Source organism: Triticum dicoccoides, chromosome 5B (assembly GCF_002162155.2).
Source record: "Triticum dicoccoides isolate Atlit2015 ecotype Zavitan chromosome 5B, WEW_v2.0, whole genome shotgun sequence".
NCBI classification, from domain to species: domain Eukaryota; kingdom Viridiplantae; phylum Streptophyta; class Magnoliopsida; order Poales; family Poaceae; genus Triticum; species Triticum dicoccoides.
The window spans coordinates 247851473-247871280 of record NC_041389.1 but is presented as its reverse complement, the minus strand read 5'-3'; the positions used below and the strand labels follow the sequence as shown (position 1 = coordinate 247871280).

The 19808-nt window shown below is 40.5% G+C and overlaps 1 protein-coding gene across 1 annotated transcript; it reads right to left on the bottom strand.

The window, feature by feature from the left end:
• Window positions 1-6562: 6562 nt before the first annotated feature.
• Window positions 6563-9948, bottom strand: LOC119305373 (short-chain dehydrogenase TIC 32, chloroplastic-like). Its single transcript, XM_037581900.1, has 2 exons — window positions 9261-9948; window positions 6563-7784 (listed from the first exon to the last, which is right to left on the bottom strand). The coding sequence occupies exons 1-2, from the start codon at window positions 9425-9427 to the stop codon at window positions 7718-7720; spliced, it is 234 nt and encodes a 77-aa protein (XP_037437797.1). The 5' UTR covers window positions 9428-9948; the 3' UTR covers window positions 6563-7717.
• Between the last annotated feature and the right edge of the window lie 9860 nt (window positions 9949-19808).

The following is a 19808-nucleotide window of genomic DNA, read 5'->3' as shown; positions in this document are numbered from 1 at the left end:
TTGCAAGATCCTCCTCTATAGGCAATTTAACCGAAGGATTATGCAAAATATCAAGGAAAACATTAGGGGGCACCGACATATGCTGGGACCCCAGCCGGCTTAAAGCATCAGCAGCCTCATTTTTCCTACGATCAACATGCTTCACTTGATAACCCTTAAAATGACCAGCAATTGTATCAACCTCTCGGCGATAAGCCGCCATGAGTGGATCCTTGGAATCCCAGGTTCCTGAAACTTGCTGAGCCACTAAGTCTGAGTTGCCAAAACACCTCACCCGACTTAGGTTCATCTCTTTATCCATTCAAAGACCATGGAGCAAGGCTTCATACTCAGCTGCATTGTTAGTACAAGGGAACATCAACCTTAAAACATAACAAAATTTATCACCTCGTGGGGAAGTCAAAATAACTCCAGTCCCCGAGCCTTCCAATTGCCTGGATCCATCAAAGTGAATAGTCCAATACGTGATATTCGGCTTTTCCTCTAGAATCTGCAGCTCTGTCCAGTCATTGATGAAATCTACAAGTGCTTGAGACTTAATAGATGTCCGAGGCATATACTTCAAACCATGAGGTCCAAGCTCAATAACCCACTTGGCTACCCGACCTGTGGCTTCTCTGTTTTGAATAATATCCTCTAGGGGAGCAGAACGAACTATACTGATGGGATGACCAAGAAAATACTGTTTCAACTTACGGCTAGCCATGAACACGCCATAAACCACTTTCTGCCAATGTGGGTATCTCTGCTTAGATTCAATGAGCACTTCACTGACATAATAAACCGGCCTTTGAACCGGATATTAATTGCCTGACTCTTGCCTTTCCACCACAACTACCACACTGACAACTCTGTTGTTAGCAGCCACATATAAAAGCAAGGGCTCCTTCTCAATAGGAGCTGCAAGAACCGGCAGCTCAGCCGACTGTTTTTTTAGCGCCTCAAACGCCTCATTGGCCACATCACTCCAGACAGAGTGATCTGTCTTCTTCATCATCTGATAAAGAGGAATGGCCTTTTTCACCTAGACGTCTTATAAACCGGCTCAAGGCCGCAATACGACCCGCCACGCGCCAATCTTGTGGGTGAAGACATGAATCCCGCCGAAGGGGACACAATACCCATACTCGACTGAGCCGACCTCGGGGCCCCAACCTGCGTCGTTGATGTAGAGCTGGCCGTGGCGACTCTTAGTCATCCGGCCCACAGTGTATCCCTTGATCGCTACGAAGTTGCCCTTCAAGAACTCGAAACCACCATGCGCTGGCCCCATGGTGGGCGCCAACTATCATGGAGTTAACACGGCAGAAGCCCTAGCAAGAGGACTTAGGTGTGGAGCCATCGCCGCTAGGTTAGCTTGAAGGGGTTAAATGGGACAAAGGACACAAAGAGTTTTACCCAGGTTTGGCCCCTCTCAACGAGGTAAAGCCTACTCCTGCTTTAGGTTGTATTGCTTGGGTCTCAATTACCAGGGAGCGAATACACTTGACCTAGTTCTCGGTCTATTGTTTCTTGTGTTAACCCGCCGCCGGGGCTCACCTTTATATACACAGGTTGAGGCCCGGCGGCTTACAGAGTCTTGGCCGGCTCACACAATGTGACCAGCTCGGTTTCCAACAATACTTGCCTTACATAATTAGATAAACATATGGCGACTCATCTCTTTGGGCCCTAAGTCGCCTCTGGGTCTTGGGCCTTCAATAAACTTGCTTCATGAACCACTATCTTCACATCTTCGGCTTGTTCATCTTGAGTCGCCCGTGGCATGACCCGGCCCCTCATGGGCGGGTCATACCTAGTAGTTATATCCCCAACAGATTTCTTTGATATTTACTCACCTGTGGCTAGACAGACAACCTTTCAAGTGTTACTCGCTTTGACTACCTCACATGGTCTTCTCGTTCATCAGATGTTAAGACGGCTTTCCTTAATGGAGAGCTAGATGAGGAAATTTACATGCAACAGCCGGAGGGCTTTGTAGTAAACGGTCAGGAAAGTTTGGTGTGCAAGCTAGTGAAATCTTTGTATGGCCTGAAACAAGCGCCTAAGAAATGGCATGAGAAGATTAATACAACTTTGACATCTATTGCCTTTGTTGTTAATGAAGCTGACAAATGTGTATACTATCACTATGGTGGGGGAGAAGGAGTAATACTGTGTCTGTATGTCGATGACATACTAATATTTGCGACCCACCTCAAAGTCATTGAGGAGGTTAAGGCTTTCCTATATCATAACTTTGAGATGAAAGACCTGGGCGTTGCTGCTGTTATCTTGAACATCAAGCTACTGAAAGATACTGAGGGTGGGATTACATTTTTGCAATCCCACTGTGTTGAGAAGATTTTGAGCCATTTTGGATATTCAGGCTGCAAACCTTCTGCAACACCATATGATCCTAGTGTGCGGATTCAAAAGTTCGAAGGCATGACTGTAGATCAATTGAGATATTCTCAAGTGGTTGGTTCCCTAATGTACCTAGCTTGTGCTACTCGTCCTGACATCTCATTTGTTGTGGGCAAACTGAGCTGGTTTGTTTCCAATCCGGGAGACGTGCATTGGCATGTTATTGAGTGAGTGATGTGTTATTTGTAAGGTATTATGAACTATGGAATTCACTATTCTGGGTACCCGGCGGTACTTGAGGGGTATAGTGATTCGAATTGGATATCTGATGCTTATGAGATGAAAGCCACAAGTGGATATGTCTTCACACTTGGTGGCGGTGCTGTTTCCTTGAAGTCTTTTAAGTAGACGATCTTAACGAGATCGACTATGGAAGCAAAACTCACAGCATTAGACACATCATGCGTCAAAGCAGAATGGCTTCGAGAGCTCTTGATGGATTTGCCGGTGGTTAATAAACCAATCCCGACTGTCCTTATGAACTGCGACAATCAAACTATGATTACCAAGGCTAAGAGTTCAAAGGACAACATGAAATCCACAAAGCACATAAGGAGAAGATTAAAATCTGTCAGAAAATCAAGAAACTCCAGAGTGATAGCATTGGATTATATCCAGACTACTAAAATCTGACAGAACCTTCAATGAAAGGGCTATCACGAATGTGGTAGAAAATGCATCGAGGGAGAAGGGTATGAGACCCACGTAAGTTGCCATGGGGGTAACCCAAGCTATGTGATCGGAGATCCCGTGAATTAGGACCTGTGAAAACAATCCAGCGATCAACTGGGGAGAGTATCCTTAATTAACTCACTTCGTTGGAGATGCAATAATACTCTCGATTCTGTAAGGCAAGCTAACTTTTGTCTTAATGTGTTCCAAAGCTCGTGTAAGCAAGATGCTAACCTACAGAGCATTCTTTGGAGGAACATACCTATGTGAGGCCGACTGCTGGTCACAGTCTATGAGATTGGGTAATATCTAGGAAGCTCATGAGAAGGTAAGGAGAGTGACTAATAAGCTCCACTCGTGGGGTTTGGTCTTCAGCATCCATGTATCAGCTGACAATAGGCAAAACTTCTGCATGCCAAACTGACAATTCAAGGCATAGTCCATTGTTCAGTTGTAAAGAAGTCTAATCCTATTGCTCTAGGTGGAATTTCAACTTAACAGTCTCCTCTAAAAATTCTGGTATATCAAACATTGTTTGGAACAGTTGACAAAGTTATCTGCCTCGAGATCTGGTGGGGGGTTGATGGATTATAGATGGGCTTAGGCCCATATAAGACAATAATCCCTAGTTTATCTCTAAGGCCCATTTAGGTGCATGGCAACTGGTGGTAAGTTTAGTACCATATTTCTATAGTAAGAAGAGTGAGACCCCTTTATAAGGGTCGCTCTACCACATGCCATTGGGAGCTTGGGAGTAGGAGTTATAGACGCGCCCTCCTCCTCCTCTGCCGCCCGCCTTGCCTCATCACGACGCTCGCGTGCAGCGGGTTGTGGGAAGGAGCTGGGCCTTATTTTTTACGGTCAAGAATAGTTAATTAATTCGGGATTAATTAATGAGTCGACCATGGGCTATTCGCGTACTCGGTCATGGGCCTGAGCCCAGGGCCATCTACCTGACAACCTATATAAGCAGGTGCATGCCAGTGGGGTGAACCCTAACTCAGTTCACTCACTCCCTCTTGCACAACCCTAGCCATCATCTACTATTTCTCTCTTTGTGCTGCTCCCCGCGATCCCATCCCGATGACCGCGTGCACAGTTGGTCAGGAGAGCAGGTGCCTCCGGAACCCTGTCATTTGAGATCCTGTCCGGGAGAACGACAATAAGGTTTTTGGGGAGCGTCGCCAAAAAGAAGGCCTCGGTAGATGCCGAGGCTTTAGCTGCCGCCTCACGTTGGCCTTGCCAATCTAAGGGTATGACTCGTTCATCCCCTATTTGCTCGTTCATGTGCTAGCCGTATATATGCTATTCATAGATGTTTTGGTTCTATCGAGTTGTAAGTAAATGAAAGTGTGATGATTATCATTATAAGAGCAAAGCATGATGGAGACTATGAGTCCCCACAAGTTGGGATGAGAATCCGAACGACAAAAAGGAGGCCAAAAAGAGCCCAATAAGAAAAATGAGAGAAAAAGAGAGAAGGGGCAATGTTGCTATCGTTTTCCACACTTGTGCTTCAGAGTAGCACCATGTCCTTCATATAGAGAGTCTCCTTAGTTACCAATTTCATATACTAGTGGGAATTCAACATTATAGAACTTGGCTTGTATATTCCAATGATGGGCTTTCTCAAATGCCTGAGGTCTTCATAAGCAAGCAAGTTGGATGCTCACCCACTTAGTTTTCGTTGAACTTTCATACACTTATAGCTCTTAGTGTATCCGTTGCATGGCAATCCATACTCATCGCATTGATATTAGTTGATGGGAATCTCCATATCCCATTGATTAGCCGCCTCGATGCGAGACTTTCTTCCTTTTTGACTCCTCCTTATTGATCTCTATCATAGCATTTTTTTCCACCTGTAGTGTTATATCCATTGCTCACGCTCATGTATTGCGTGGGGCGATACATCCATTTTGCATCATGATTTCCTAATGTTATTTATAATGTTTTTATGCAAAATAATGCTTTATGGAGTAATTCTAATGCCTTTTCTCTCATAATATGCAAGGTTTACAAAAAGAGGGAGAATGCCGGCAACTGGAATTCTGGACACGAAAAAGCTACGTCAGAGTCACCTATTCTGCACATCTCCAAATGTGGTAAAAATTTACGGAGAATTATTTTGGAATATGTAAAAATACTGGAGCAAATAACTACCGGAGGGGAGGGACGGAACCTGGTGAGCACAAGACACCAGGACATGCCAGGCCCCCAGGCACGCCCTGGTGGGTTGTGCTCAGCCCAGCCCTCCTCCGGTGCCCATCTTCTGGTATATAGGTCATTTTGACCTAAAAAATAGGGAGAGGACTTTTGGGATGGAGCTTCGTAGTCTCGAGGCGGAACTTGGGCAGAAGCACTTTTGCCCTCCGGCGAAGCGATTCCGCCGGGGGAACTTCCCTCCCAGAGGGGGAAATTGAAGCCATCATCATCACCAACAACCCTCCCATATTTGGGAGGCCAATGTCCATCCACATCTTCAACAGCACCATATCCTGTCAAACCCTAGTTCATCTCTTGTGTTCAATCTTCGTACCGGAACCTCAGATTGGTACCTGTGGGTGACTAGTAGTGTTGATTACATCTTGCAGTTGATTACTATATGGTTTATTTGGTGGAAGATTATGTGTTCAGATCCATTATGCTATTTAATGCCCCTCTGATATTGAGCATTATTATCCACTACAAGAAATATGTCAACTTGTGACCACCACTATTGGTCAATAAAAGGTCACAAATTTCCATTTGCGACCTTTTTTTGACCAAAAACAGAAGGTCAAAAGCTGGCCGTCATAAACTGACTATAGCGACCTTTCTTCTGGAATGGTCGAAGACGTTTATGACCAAAATATGTCCACTGTGGCGTTTTGGTCACTAGCAACCTCCCCAGGCCACGTAGGCATCCAGCGTGGCAAGCTGATGTGGCACAAGATTCAGCCCGGTCCAATTCGATTTGGACCTAGCCCAACAATTCGGCCTTTTTAATGTATTTTTTCTGTTAATTTTCTCTAGCAGCATGGGCCTGGCCCAACAATTTGGCCTTTTATTTTCTAGGGCATGGCCTTTTGCAAATCATTTCAATAAGCCTATTTTTCTGATTTTCCAAAATGCACAATATTTTGATCCGCTATAGTTTGGGTCGCAGCCTATTTAGAGCCCATTTGGTCTATTTCGTTCACAGATTTAAATTTACACACTTGAACAGCAAAAAATCAATAAATATCTCAATTAACTGATTAAATCCAGAAATAATCCAGCCAAATACACATACACACTTGAACATACACGTCTACACGTCCAACAAATGCACGTACAATCAAAAACAGAGATACACCAGCACTACTGATGTTGTTCATCTTCAAGCAACTTAAACAAGTGCATATACAATTAAACAGGTACATCGGTAGATATATGTCAACTAAAACTGTGGCACGCATCTCCAAGCTTCTTCATCTTCTGTCACAGCAGCAGCAGCCCCGACGACATTAGATCCTGATCTAGAAAAACAATTAGTGAAATACACTAGAAGTAAATAATAATCTTTCAAGAGACCAAATGCCCCATTTCAGTAAACACTAAGCATGGCATAACAAAACTTCCAACAACTTGAATGCAATAGATTAACCTGATGTTGTTCTACAATAGTAATCTATACATACCTGCATGGTACATTGGTACAAATTTAGGTAATAAAATGAACATCACTATAACACCCACCTAAAGAAAAATCCTATTCTACTACCACGACCATCCATTCAACTAACAATACTAGTAAGTGCACAGAGACTAACATCATAAGGCAGGAGACAATTATGACTATTTTGGTAAGTTGGAGAAATTGTTTAATTAGTTTTGGTATACTTAGGTTCTGAGCCAAAATAGACCAAGCAAAAAAGCAGTAACTAGTGATGCATGAGCATGAATATGGTACAAAATTGAGCATATTAACTTTAATATTAATTTGGATCTTCCAACTTTACTGGTCATACATACATATACAGAATTGAGCATGAATCATCGGTCTTAGTTGTATATGAGAGTAGTTGGGTTGTGTATTCTAAGCTCCAAGCAGGTTACAGAAGAAATTGAAGATGAACCGTATATAACAGACTAAAAAATCAACTAGAAACCCAAAAATTAAATATGAGTATAACAGGAAGAATTACAATAGGTTCAATTCAATCAATTTCTAAAGCATTGAATCAATAGCATAAGCATGCAACAACAACATAAGAATTTAATCAACAGCAGCATGAGTATAAGCATTTAATTAGCAGCAACAACACAAGCAGCACCACCACCAGCACAAGTGCACACCTATTCAAGCTAGTAGCAGTCTAGCAGGCTAGCAGCAGAAGCATTCAAACAACTAGAGAAGCACAGTACAGCAGCAAAAGCATTGAAAGAGCAGCAAAGTAGGTTTGAACTGTCACATGCATATCTTATAAACTTAGGCAAGTGTTCTCAGGTTATCCTTAACATCATGCATTAACTTGGGTAATTAGCATCAAACAAATACATATCAGTACAAGGCTAGGCAAGATAATAAAGACTTGGGAAAAGATAGCAGAGTTATAAAAAATGATATGTGCCCTTAAAGAGAGGGCAGTGTCAAGTGCGGCCACAGATATAGGCATTAGCCGCACCCAGGACCCCTGGACACTCTCACAACCGAAGAGCCTTGCGTATAGTCTCCTTCGAGTCTGCAAGAGAAATAACAAGGTGAAGGTCAGTACGCATCAAGGATGCTATTGTTCTGGGTCAAGCTAATTCAAGGGCATAAGAGAATTTAGTCAAAAAATAAAATAACATGTGAACATCTTGCACAAACTATCATCATTTATAAAAAAATACAAAACAAATATGCATAAAGTTGTACAATGGTTGAGTGCTCATACTTATATTATATCAGGCAATAGCTTTTAGCAATAGTGATGATCAACTACTAACAACTCCTTGTGCAATCCTACATTGCAGTAAAAATTCCTCGCCCTCCATTTACTCGCTTTACAATACTCCTAATGCTTGGAGTAGTTCAAGCAGTACTGCAGTAAAACTACTGCTAATGCTACAGCAGTTAATAGCAAGGGAAAGTGATGTTCAAAATTTACAGTAAACACTCCACTCCACTGAATATTACTAAAACTTAATAGAATTTAACTAAGCTTTTTCAGTTTTAGAATATGAAAGTCAGAAAATAAGCTTGCAAGCAAGTTTATGTAAGTAATGCACACTGGAGTACAATACTTCTACAAATTTCTGCAAATAATTCATGACTTTCTAACTACTCCAAGATGTCTAGTTAATTAACTGGAAAAGTAACTAAACTTGCAAATTAAGAAAATCTTGTCAGACCACTTGCAATATCTTCGGTGACAGTACATGTTCAGAACAAACACTTACAATATCTACTGCAAGAACTTGTTTACTCCTGCATATTTGCTTGCATGTTCAGAATCTGCAAATATTCAGAAGCATGTTCCCAAATAGCCTAGCAAAGCGAGGCAAACAAGCTGTGGATCCTAATTATAATGGCCGAGAACTAACAAAATTTGCTCACGTAATATGTGAAACACGCACATATTCGTTTGCACGTCCAAAGTGTGTCACGTACTGGAGATGCCTCTGACCGAGAAGTGCAAATTAGAATCACGTATGGAAGGACACTTCCATCAGTATGTTTGCTATTAAAAAAATTATCACGTTTGTTGTACTGACACACAATCAGTTTCCAATTATATCTCAAAACCAATCAACACAAGCCAGCCACGCTACACATCCCAGCTAATTGCAACTTGGCATTGCAACTTCAGATCCCAGTGGCTGGCTACTTTAATAGTATTTATTACAAGTAAAAAACACAGCAGAAAATCCTAGACAGTGAAGAACATATTCAGCACGCGCGCTGATTAATCACTTGACACACAATGCAATGCAATGCAACGCAAGCAGCAGGTAGCTAGAAGTTAACAAGACAATAAATAAATCCTTGACAGTGGAGAACATATTCAGCACGCACGCTGGATAGAAGAATTTAATGGCTAACTAAAACTGAACCTGAACCTGAATGAATGGATGGTCCTCACAAATCGCAATAGTGGATCCGCATGATTGCAAGTAAGTAGTGGTCTGGGGATTAGGTAGTGGTGTGGGGATTAGGAGAGGGGCTGCTGCCTTACACAAGGATGTTGAGGGGGAGGCCGGTGGCGTCAATGTCACCGACGAACTTGCGGACGGAGGCGAGGGAGGAGAGGTCCAGCTCCATGAGGTCGAGGCTGGCGGCGGGGGACTCGGCGAGGACGGCCTGACGCACGTCCTCTGCGGCGGCGAGGTTGCGGATGGCCATGACGACGTGGGCCCTGCGTGCCGCCAGCACCCGTGCCGTCTCCGCGCCGATCACGCTCGACACACCCGTGACTATTGCGGTGAGGCAGGACGCGGAGATGCCGGCGGTGACATGGTCGACGGTGGAGGCCTAGGAGAAGCCCGAGGCGCCCTTCCGGCTGAAGATCCAAGGCAGAGAGAGAAATCGAGATGTGTGAGAGAGAGAAAGGAGGAAGAAAGAGAGCACGGGAAGAAGAGAACAGAGAAGAAGGGTGGCACTCATCTGCTGGCTCCGGCAAGCTGTGGCTGGTGGTCGCCGGCGGCGGCATGCAAAAACACAAGAGGAGCTCCTCTCTTGGGGCTCGGGTGCGGGGAATCCTGGGAGGAGGCTGCGAGGACGGGCGCACTCGGGCGCTCGCTCGATCTCCTCGGACGTAGAGGTGGTCGAGAGATGCGGAGAGGGGAGGGAGGCACGAGGTCGGCGGTGGTGGGTAAGGAGGACGGCGAGGTCGGCGGTGGGTGGGAGAGGACTGGATCGGGAGGGGGCGGGTACGGGGAGGAGGGGGCGGCGGCGACGGGGACATTGGGAGCATGGAGGAGGGGTGTGATGGGGGATCTAATCTAGGGTTTGGGCTGCGGGGGGAGGGGGTATCTCCTTTTTTTCTGTAGATAGATGGATGGACGGATGTGGAGATATGTATGGATGGATGGCTGGATGGGCGCCATGTCATCGATCCGTGGGAAGAGTTTTGATTAGTTCAGAAAATCAGTGATCTAAAATAGTTTTCAAGTACTAAAAATAGAGGGATTTTGTGAAGTAGCTATCAAAACTATTTTGCAAAAAGGCATCACACAAATTTTCACTCAAGTTAGACCATATTTTATGGATGAGCACATTTTCTATGCATTTATGATTTTCTATCTATTTTTAATCTTTTTTTTTGAGTGCCCGAAATGAGGTTTTTTTGTGAAGGACCTACCATATATTTGTTGCAAAATTGTACCAAATCAATTTTCTAAAATACTAGGACATATTTAATTCACAATTGACCAAATGGTTGGGTGTAAAAAGTTTTGATCCACCTCTCGTGAAAAATACAAATTCCCACCGATTCAGCTAGAAGCGGGTCAAATTTGAACTGTAGCTACCTCGTAGTTTGCTCTTTATTTTTTCCAAAAATCATTTCTAGGTTCATAAGTATCTATTTAATCAGATAAATACCAAAAAAAATCCAAGATTCAACCACTAGCTAGGAACTGTCAAGTCCGCCGTTTTGACCGCATTTTGAAACGCGCATAAAAAATTCAAAAAAAATAAAAAAAAATGGAAAACCTTCGCATTGTGTCATCATATGTGACCAAGTTTCCAGGAAAAATAATAAACTTGTAATACAGAAATTATTTTAAAAAAGTGTTCTCAGAAACGAGCTATCATGCGTGAAGATTCATGGCTTTCAAGCCAAATGATCAATCTTATGGCCATATTCTTGGCATAGTTTATTCAAATGATCTCATATTATGCACAAGGGGGCATCTTGGAATTCCAAACAATGTTGCCTAAGGAAGTTTTCATTTTCTTTGCATGGAAAATTCATTTTTCATTTTCCGAGTGCCCAAAATGAGTTTTTTGTGAAGGAACTACCAAATAATTGTTGCAATAATGGACCAAATCAATTTTATAAAATACTAGGCCATATATAATGCACAATTGACAAAATGGTTGGGTGTCAAAAGTTTTGATCCACCTCTGGTGAAAAAGACAAATTGTCGTCGATTCAGTTGGAAGCAGGTCAAATTTGAACTGCAGGTGCCTCATAGTTTGCTATTTATTTTTGCCAAAAATCATTTGTAGGTACATAAGTACCTATTTAATCAGAGAAACACCAAAAAAATTCCAAGATTCAACCACTAGCTAGGAACGGTCATTCCCGCCGTTTTGACCGCATTTTGAAACGGGCATAAAAAATTCAAAAAAAATCAAAAAATTGGGAAACCTTCGCATTGTGTCATTATATGTGGCAAAGTTCCCAGGAAAAATAACAAACTTGTAATACGGCAATTATTTAAAAAAAAGTGTTCTCAGAAACGAGCTATCAAGCGTGAAGATGCATGGCTTTCAACCCAAATGATCAATCTTATGGCCACATTCATGGCATAGTTTGTTCAAATGATCTCATATTGTCCACAAGGGTGCATATTAGAATGGCAAACAATGTTGCCTAAGGAAATTTTCATTTTCCTTGGACGAAAAAACCATTTTTCATTTTCCGAGTGCCCGAAAGGAGGTTTTTTTTGTGAAGGAACTACCAAATAATTGTTGCAAAATTGGACCAAATCATTTTTCTAAAATACTAGGACATATTTAATGCATAATTGACCAAATGGTTGGGTGTAAAAAGTTTTGATCCACCACTCATGAAAAAGACAAATTTCCGCCGATTCAGCTGGAAGCGGGTCAAATTTGAACTGCAGCTGCCTCATAGTTTGCTATTTATTTTTTCCAAAAATCATTTCTAGGTACATAAGTACCTATTTAATCAGAGAAACACCATAAAAATTCCAAGATTCAACAACTAGCTAGGAACGGTCATTCCCGCCATTTTGACCGCATTTTGAAACGGGCATAAAAAATTCAAAAAAAATCAAAAAATTGGGAAACCTTCGCATTGTGTCATTATATGTGGCCAAGTTCCCAGGAAAAATAACAAACTTGTAATACGATAATTATTTTAAAAAAGTGTTCTCAGAAATGAGCTATCATCTCTCAAGATTCATGACTTTCAAGGCAAATGATCAAACTTATGGCCACATTCGTGGCATAGTTTGTTCAAATGATCTCATATTGTGCACAAGGGTGCATATTGGAATGGCAAATAATGTTGCCTAAGGAAGTTTTCATTTTCTATGGACGAAAAAACCATTTTTCATTTTTCGAGTGCCCGAAAGGAGGTTTTTTTGTGAAGGAACTACCAAATAATTGTTGCAAAATTGGACCAAATCATTTTTCTAAAATACTAGGACATATTTAATGCACAATTTACCAAATGGTTGGGTGTAAAAAGTTTTGATCCACCTCTCGTGAAAAAGACAAATTTCCGCCGATTCAGCTGGAAGCGGGTCAAATTTGAATTGCAGCTGCCTCATAGTTTGCTATTTTTTTTTCAAAAATCATTTCTAGTTACATAAGTACCTATTTAATCAGAAATACATGGTTTGATGGAGAGACATCGAGGTTTCGACGGTGGCCGAGGGCCCCAACTCTAGAGTGCGTAAGCTCGCATGCCCGCCGCGTGGTCACCGCGTGACCGCGGCGTTGCCATGTGTTCTGGGCGGCCTAGGCATGTCTAGTAGTTTGGGAACTCCCCAGGTAGGTGCTAGGAAGAAAATCACAACATAAGATTCTCACGAGGAGACCGATCGATGCTTAAACATGAATAAGCAGCCAAGTGTTTGATTAGCGGTACGGGAAATGTACATGGCTAATGGCCGTGAGTTTTGGCTGAGGATGATCAGTTACTAAGAAGACCGTCTTCACAAATTTTCAGCTCAAAAGGAGGAGCCTAGGTGGTACTTGCTTTGCAAACCACCACACTAGACATAAATACGAATGTTGAAGCTCGGCTCAAAATAATGAATGGATTGAGCTGGCATTTGGTGGAGGATGGTTATTTGGGCATAGGAAAGCACTGTAGAAAATGGATACTATTTGGACATGCCAAAGTGGTACTTCCTTCACAAACTGTTGTTCTGAACAGAATAGGAAAATGAATATTTTTGAATTATTTTTGAACTAGGAAAGGAAGGTTTTTACATATTTGACGAAGATATGACCCAAAGAATTTATGAGATTTGTTTGGGAATTTTGGGAATGACAGAAATATAGGTTGCTTCACAACCTAGGGCAAAAACTGCCACATGGACATGACACATAGGCAAAACTGATGAGATGGCGCCTAGTCATCGCAACCCACCACAATTTACAAGGCTATGACCATCTATATTGGTCGTTAACAACTAGAAATAAGGCAGCGGACTAGCGCTATTTGCTTTATGACCATTTCGTGTAAGGAAATTACGACCTTTCTGACCAAAATGGTCGCAATGGTTTAGGGTTTGGAGCCCCCCGAACAGCTTTTGACCAATTGGTCTGAAATGGTCATAGATCTATGACCAATTCTTCCAGGGTCACTGACAGAAGGTCACAAGTTGACATATTTCTTGTAGTGATCATTTGTGAGTAGTTACTTTTGTTCTTGAGGTCACGGGATAAGTCATGTTGCAAGTAATCACGTGAACTTGATATGTGTTTGATACATTGATGATATGTATGTTGTCTTAGTGGTGTCATGTGAACGTCGACCATGGCACTTCACCATATTTGGGCCTCAGGGAATGCATTGTGGGGTAGTTATTAGATGATGGGTTTCTAGATGACAGAAGCTTAAACCCTAGATTATGCGCTACTTCGTAAGAGACCGATCTGGATCCAAATGTTTAATGCTATGGTTAGATTTTATCTTAATACTTTTCTCGTAGTTGCGGATGCTTACGAGGGGGTTAATCATACGTGTGAGGTTTGTTCAAGTAAGAACAACACCCAAGCACCGGTCCACCCACATATCAAATTATCAAAGTAGCGAACACGAATCAAACCAACATGATGATAGTGACTAGATGAAATTCCCGTGTACCCTCAAGAACACATTGCTTATCATAAGAATCCATTTGGCCTGTCCTTTGCCACAAAAGGATTGGGCTACCTTGCTGCACTTTATTTACCATTATCCTTACTTGTCTGTTACAAATTATCTTGCTATCAAACTACCTGTTACCAGCTATTTTAGTGGTTGTAGAAAATACCTTACTGAAAACCACTTGTCATTTAATTCTGCTGCTTGTTGGGTTTGACACTCTTACTTATCAGTAGGACTATGATTGATCCCCTATACTTGTGGGTCATCGACTAAACCTGCAAGCTTAAACAATCCACAAATTTCACTCCTTGTTGGAAAACAATCCTTTGAGGGGTTTGTTAGGGGTATCTTCACCTCGATAGGAACCACAATTAGTTGCCCCTCAACCAACTGCACCTACTGAAAATATTGAATATGAAATTCCTTTGCGTATGGTAGAACAATTGCTAGCTAATCCTTATGCAGGAGATGGAACCGAACATCCTGATATGCACTTGATATATGTGGATTGTTTAAGCTTGCAGGTTTACCCAAAGATGTAGTTAAGAAGAAGGTTTTCCCTTTATCTTTGAAGGGAAAATCATTGACATGGTATAGGCTATGCGATGATATTGGATCTTGGAACTGGAATCGATTAAAATTGGAATTCCATCAAAAAAAATTATCGTATGCATCCCGTTCATCGTGATCGGAATTATATATATAATTTTTGGTCTCGTGAAGGAGAAAATATTGTTCTAGCTTGGGGGAGGCTTAAGTCAATGTTATATTCATGCCCCAATCATGAGCTCTCTAGAGAAATTATCATTCAGAATTTTTATGCTCAGCTTTCTTGTGATGGTCAATCCATGCTCGATACTTCTTGTACTGGTTCTTTTATGAAGAAGACTAATGAATTCAGGTGGGATCTTTTAGAAAGAAATTAATGCAACTCTAAAGATTGGAAAGTCGACAAAGGTAAAGAGTCATGCATTAAGCTTGATTTTTATTGTGTTAAATCTTTTATGAATACCGATGCTTTTCACAAGTTTAGCACTAAATATGAACTTGACTCTGAGATAGTAGCCTCCTTCTGTGAATCATTTGCTGATCATGTTGATCTCCCTAAAGAGAAGTGGTTCAAATATCATTCCTCTATTAAATAAGAAATTAAAGAACCAGTAATAGCTAAATATGAAACTATTAATTACAATTTTGATCCAGTTGTGCCTACTGCTTATATTGAAAAACCACCTTTCCATGTTAGGATAAAGGAACATGCTAAGGTTTCAAGTTTGGTTCACAAAAGTAATATTAAAGCACCTAGACCCTTAGAATAAATTAAAGTAGAACCTAGTGTTGCTATGGTTAAAGATCTCATGGTAGAAAATATTGATGGGCATGTTATTTACTTCTGTGATGAAGCTGCTAGAATTGCTAAGCCCGATGAAAAGGAGAAACATAGGATGTTGTTGGCATGCATGTTGTCTCAATTAAAATAGGAGATCATTGTTATCATGGTTTATGTGACTTAGGTGCCAACGTGAGTGCTATTCCTTTTACCCTATACCAAGAAATTATGGATGACATAGCACCCGCTAAAATAGAAGACACAAATGTTACTATTAAACTTGCCAATAGAGACACCATCACACCACTTGGGATTTTTAGAGATGTTGAAGTCTTGTGTGGGAAAATAAAATATCCTACTGATTTTCTAGTTCTTGGTTCCCCACAGGATGACTTTTGTCCCATTATCTTTGGTAGACCTTTCTTGAACACTGTCAATGCTACTATAGATTGTCATAAAGAAACTATCAGTGTTAGGTTTGGTGATGAGTGTCATGAATTTAATTTCTCTAAGTTTAGTAGACCCCGTGATAAAGAATTACCTAGTAAGGATGAAACAATTGGTCTTGCTTCTATTACCATGCCTCCTACTGATCCACTAGAACAATATTTGCTCGACCATGAAAGCGATATGCACTTGCATGAAAGAAATGAAATAGAAAAAATATTTATTGAACAACAACCTCTGCTTAAGCATAATTTGCCCATTGAAACTCTAGGAGGTCCTCCTCCACCTAAAGGTGATCCTGTGCTTGAATTAAATCAATTGCCAGACACTTTGAAGTATTCTTATCTCGATGAGAAAAAGATATATCATGTTATTATTTGTGCTAACCTTTCAGAACATGAAGAAGAAATATTATTGAAAACTCTGAAGAAGCACCATGCAGCTATTGGATATACTCTTGATGGTCTTAAGGGCATTAGTCCCACTCTCCGTCAGCACAAGATTAATATGGAACCTGATGCTAAACCCGTTGTTGATCACCAACTATGTTTGAATCTTAAGATGAAAGAAGTGGTAAGAACTGAAATATTGAAGCTTCTGGAAGCTGGTATAATCTATCTCATAGCTGATAGTAGATGGGTAAGTCTCGTTCATTATATCCCTAAGAAGGATGGTATTACTGTTGTTACTAATGATAAAAATGAACTTATTCCACAAAGAATTGTCACTGGCTATGGAATGGTAATTGGTTTCAGAAAAGTAATTGAAGCAACTAGAAAAGATCATTACCCTCTGCCTTTTATTGATCAAATGCTAGAAACACTATCTAAGCACACACACTTTTGTTTTCTTGATGGATATTCTGGTTTCTCTCAATTGCCTGTTTCACAACCTGATCAAGAGATAACTGCATTTGCTTGCCCTTTTGGAACTTATGCTTATAGGCATATGACTTTTGGTTTATGCAATTCACCTGCTACCTTTCAAAGATGTATGAATGCTACATTCTCTGATTTTTGTGAAAAGATTGTTGATGTTTTCATGGATGATTTTTCTGTTTATGGAACTTCTTTTGATGATTGCTTAAGCAACCTTGATTGAGTTTTTCAGAGATGTGAGCAAACTAATATTGTCTTGAATTGGGAGAAGTGCCACTTCATGGTTAATGAAGGTATTGTCTTGGGGCATAAAATTTCTGAACGAGGTATTGAGGTCCATAAAGCTAAAATCGATGCAATTGAGAAAATGTCATGTCCTAAAGATATTAAAGGTATTCGTAGTTTCCTTGGTCATCCTGGTTTCTATAGGAGGTTTATTGAAGACTTCTCTAAAATTTCTAGGCCTCTTACAAATCTTTTACAAAAGGAAGTTCCATTTGGTTTTGATGATGATTGTGTAGAAGCCCTTGAAACACTTAAGAAAGCCTTAACTTCCGCACCTATTGTTCAACCACCTGATTGGAACTTGCCTTTTAAAATTATGTGTGATGCTAGTGATTGTGTTGTTGGTGCTGTTCTAGGAGAAAGAGTTGATAAGAAATTAAATGTTATTCATTATGCTAGCAAATCTCTAGACAATGCCCAAAGAAATTATGCTACTACTGAAGAAGAATTTTTAGCAGTCGTGTTTGCTTGTGAAAAATTTAGATCTTACATTGTTGATTCCAAAGTAATTGTTCACACTGATCATGCCGCTATAAAATATCTTATGGAAAAGAAAGATGCTAAACCTAGACTCATTAGGTGGGTTCTTTTGCTACAAGAATTTTATTTACATATTACTGAGAGAAAATGAGCTGAGAACCCCGTAGCTGATAACTTGTCTAGGTTAGAAAATATTCTTGATGACCCACTACCTATTGATGATAGCTTTCCTGATGAACAACTAGCTGCAATAAATGTTTCTCATAACACTCTTGGTATGCTGACTATGCTAATTAAATTGTTGCTAAATATATACCACCTAGTTTCACATACCAACAAAAGAAAAAAAATTCTTATATGATTTAAGTTATTACTTTTGGGATGACCCACATCTTTATAAAGAAGGAGTAGATGGTATTCTTAGATGTTGTGTACCCGAGCATGAACAGGAACAAATCCTACGGAAATGTCACTCCGAAGCTTATTTATCATGCGGGAGATAGAACTACTCACAATGTATTGCAATCTGGTCTTTATCGGCCTACTCTCTTCAAGGATACCCATAAGTTTGTTTTATCTTGTGATGAATGCCAAATGATAGGTAATATCGGTAAGCGTCAGGAAATTCCTATGAATTATTCACTTGCTGTTGAACCATTTGATGTTTAGGGTTTTGATTATATGGGACATTTCCCTTCCTCTACTGGGTATACACATATTTTGGTTGTTGTTGATTATGTTACTAAGTGGGTAGAAGCTATTCCAACTTGTAATGCTGATCATAACACTTCCATTAAAATGCTTAAAGAAGTTATTTTCCCAAGGTTTAAAGTCCCTAGATATTTAATGATTGATGGTGGTTCACACTTTATTCATGGTGCTTTCCATAAATGCTTGCTAAATATGATGTTAACCATAGAATTGCATCACCCTATCATCCTCAATCTAGTGGTCAATTTGAAATTAGCAATAGAGAAATAAAACTAATATTACAAAAGAGTATCAATAGGTCCCGAAAGAATTGGTTTGAGAAATTGGATGATGCACTTTGGGCTATAGAACAACTTATAGAAATCCTATGGGTATGTATCCTTATAAAATGGTTAATGGAAAAGCTTGTCATTTGCCTCTTGAGTTAGAACATAAATCATATTGGGGCATTAAAGAACTTAATTATGATTTCAAACTTGTCGGTGAGAAGAGGTTATTTGATATTAGCTCACTAGATGAATGGAGGACCCAAGCTTATAAAAATGACAAATTGTTTAAAGAAAAAGTTAAAAGATGGCATGACAAAAGAATCAAAAAGTGGGAATTGAAAGTGAGTGAATATGTTCTTTTGTAAAACTCTCGATTTAGATTGTTTGTAGGAAAACTTCTTTCCAAATGGGAAGGACCATATATTATTGAAGAGGTTTATCTCTCTGGAGCTATCAAAATTAATAATGCTGAAGGTACTAACCCGAAGGTGGTCAATTGGCAAACAATTAAACACTATATCTCAGGTACACCTATTAATGTTGAAACAAATATTATCCAAACCATGACACAGGAGGAACACATAAAAGAAACCTTCCAAAACACTCCAGAATCCTAAAAAAGAGGACGTACGTGATATCGTAAGTAAACGGACTCTAAAAATTCAGCAAAAATATTTTCTGTCAGTTTTAGAATATTACAAAAATTAGGAAAATAAGAAACAACTAGGAAGGCAACCGAGGAGGGCACAAGACAGCAGGGGGCGCGTGCCTTTCCTAGCGCGCCCAGCTGGGTCGTGCCCATCTCGAGAACCTTCCCGACTCCGTTTTCCTCTGGTTTTCTTGTTTCCCAAGATAAAAAATCTTTATATACCCCCCGAAGCGTATGGACCACCGTATCACAAAGAAATCTGTTGTTCTTGTTTCTTGTTGTTTTCTGTTAGATCAGCCAAGCCAAGCATAATGTCCTCTCCCTCCTCCAACAAAGTAAAAGATGATGCTTGGTTCATGAAGATAGAACCGAAGAGAGAGGAAGCAAAGGAAACCATCAAGGGGGACAAGGTCAAGGAAGCTACGGGAGATCAAGCTCCAGCAATAGGGCAGTCCATTCCAGCAGCAGCAGAAGAAGATACCCTTCAACCATACTACAATCATTTTACCCCTACTGAAATTGAAGCCTTTAAGACCAATGAAACAGATCGTGTTCAAAATAAATATCTCACTCATGAAATATCCTGTTGCAAGAGAAAATCATCGCCCTCTGGAGCATCATTCATAGATTGGAATACCTCCTGAGCCTGAAGTGTGACAC

Coding starts and splice junctions, on each gene's coding strand:
- LOC119305373 (XM_037581900.1), bottom strand. CDS start 9,427: ATGGCCATCCGCAACCTCGCCGCCGCAGAGGACGTGCGTCAGGCCGTC. Junction 7,785..9,260: donor CTCCCCCTCAACATCCTTGT/GTAAGGCAGCAG, acceptor TTTCTCTTGCAG/ACTCGAAGGAGACTATACGC.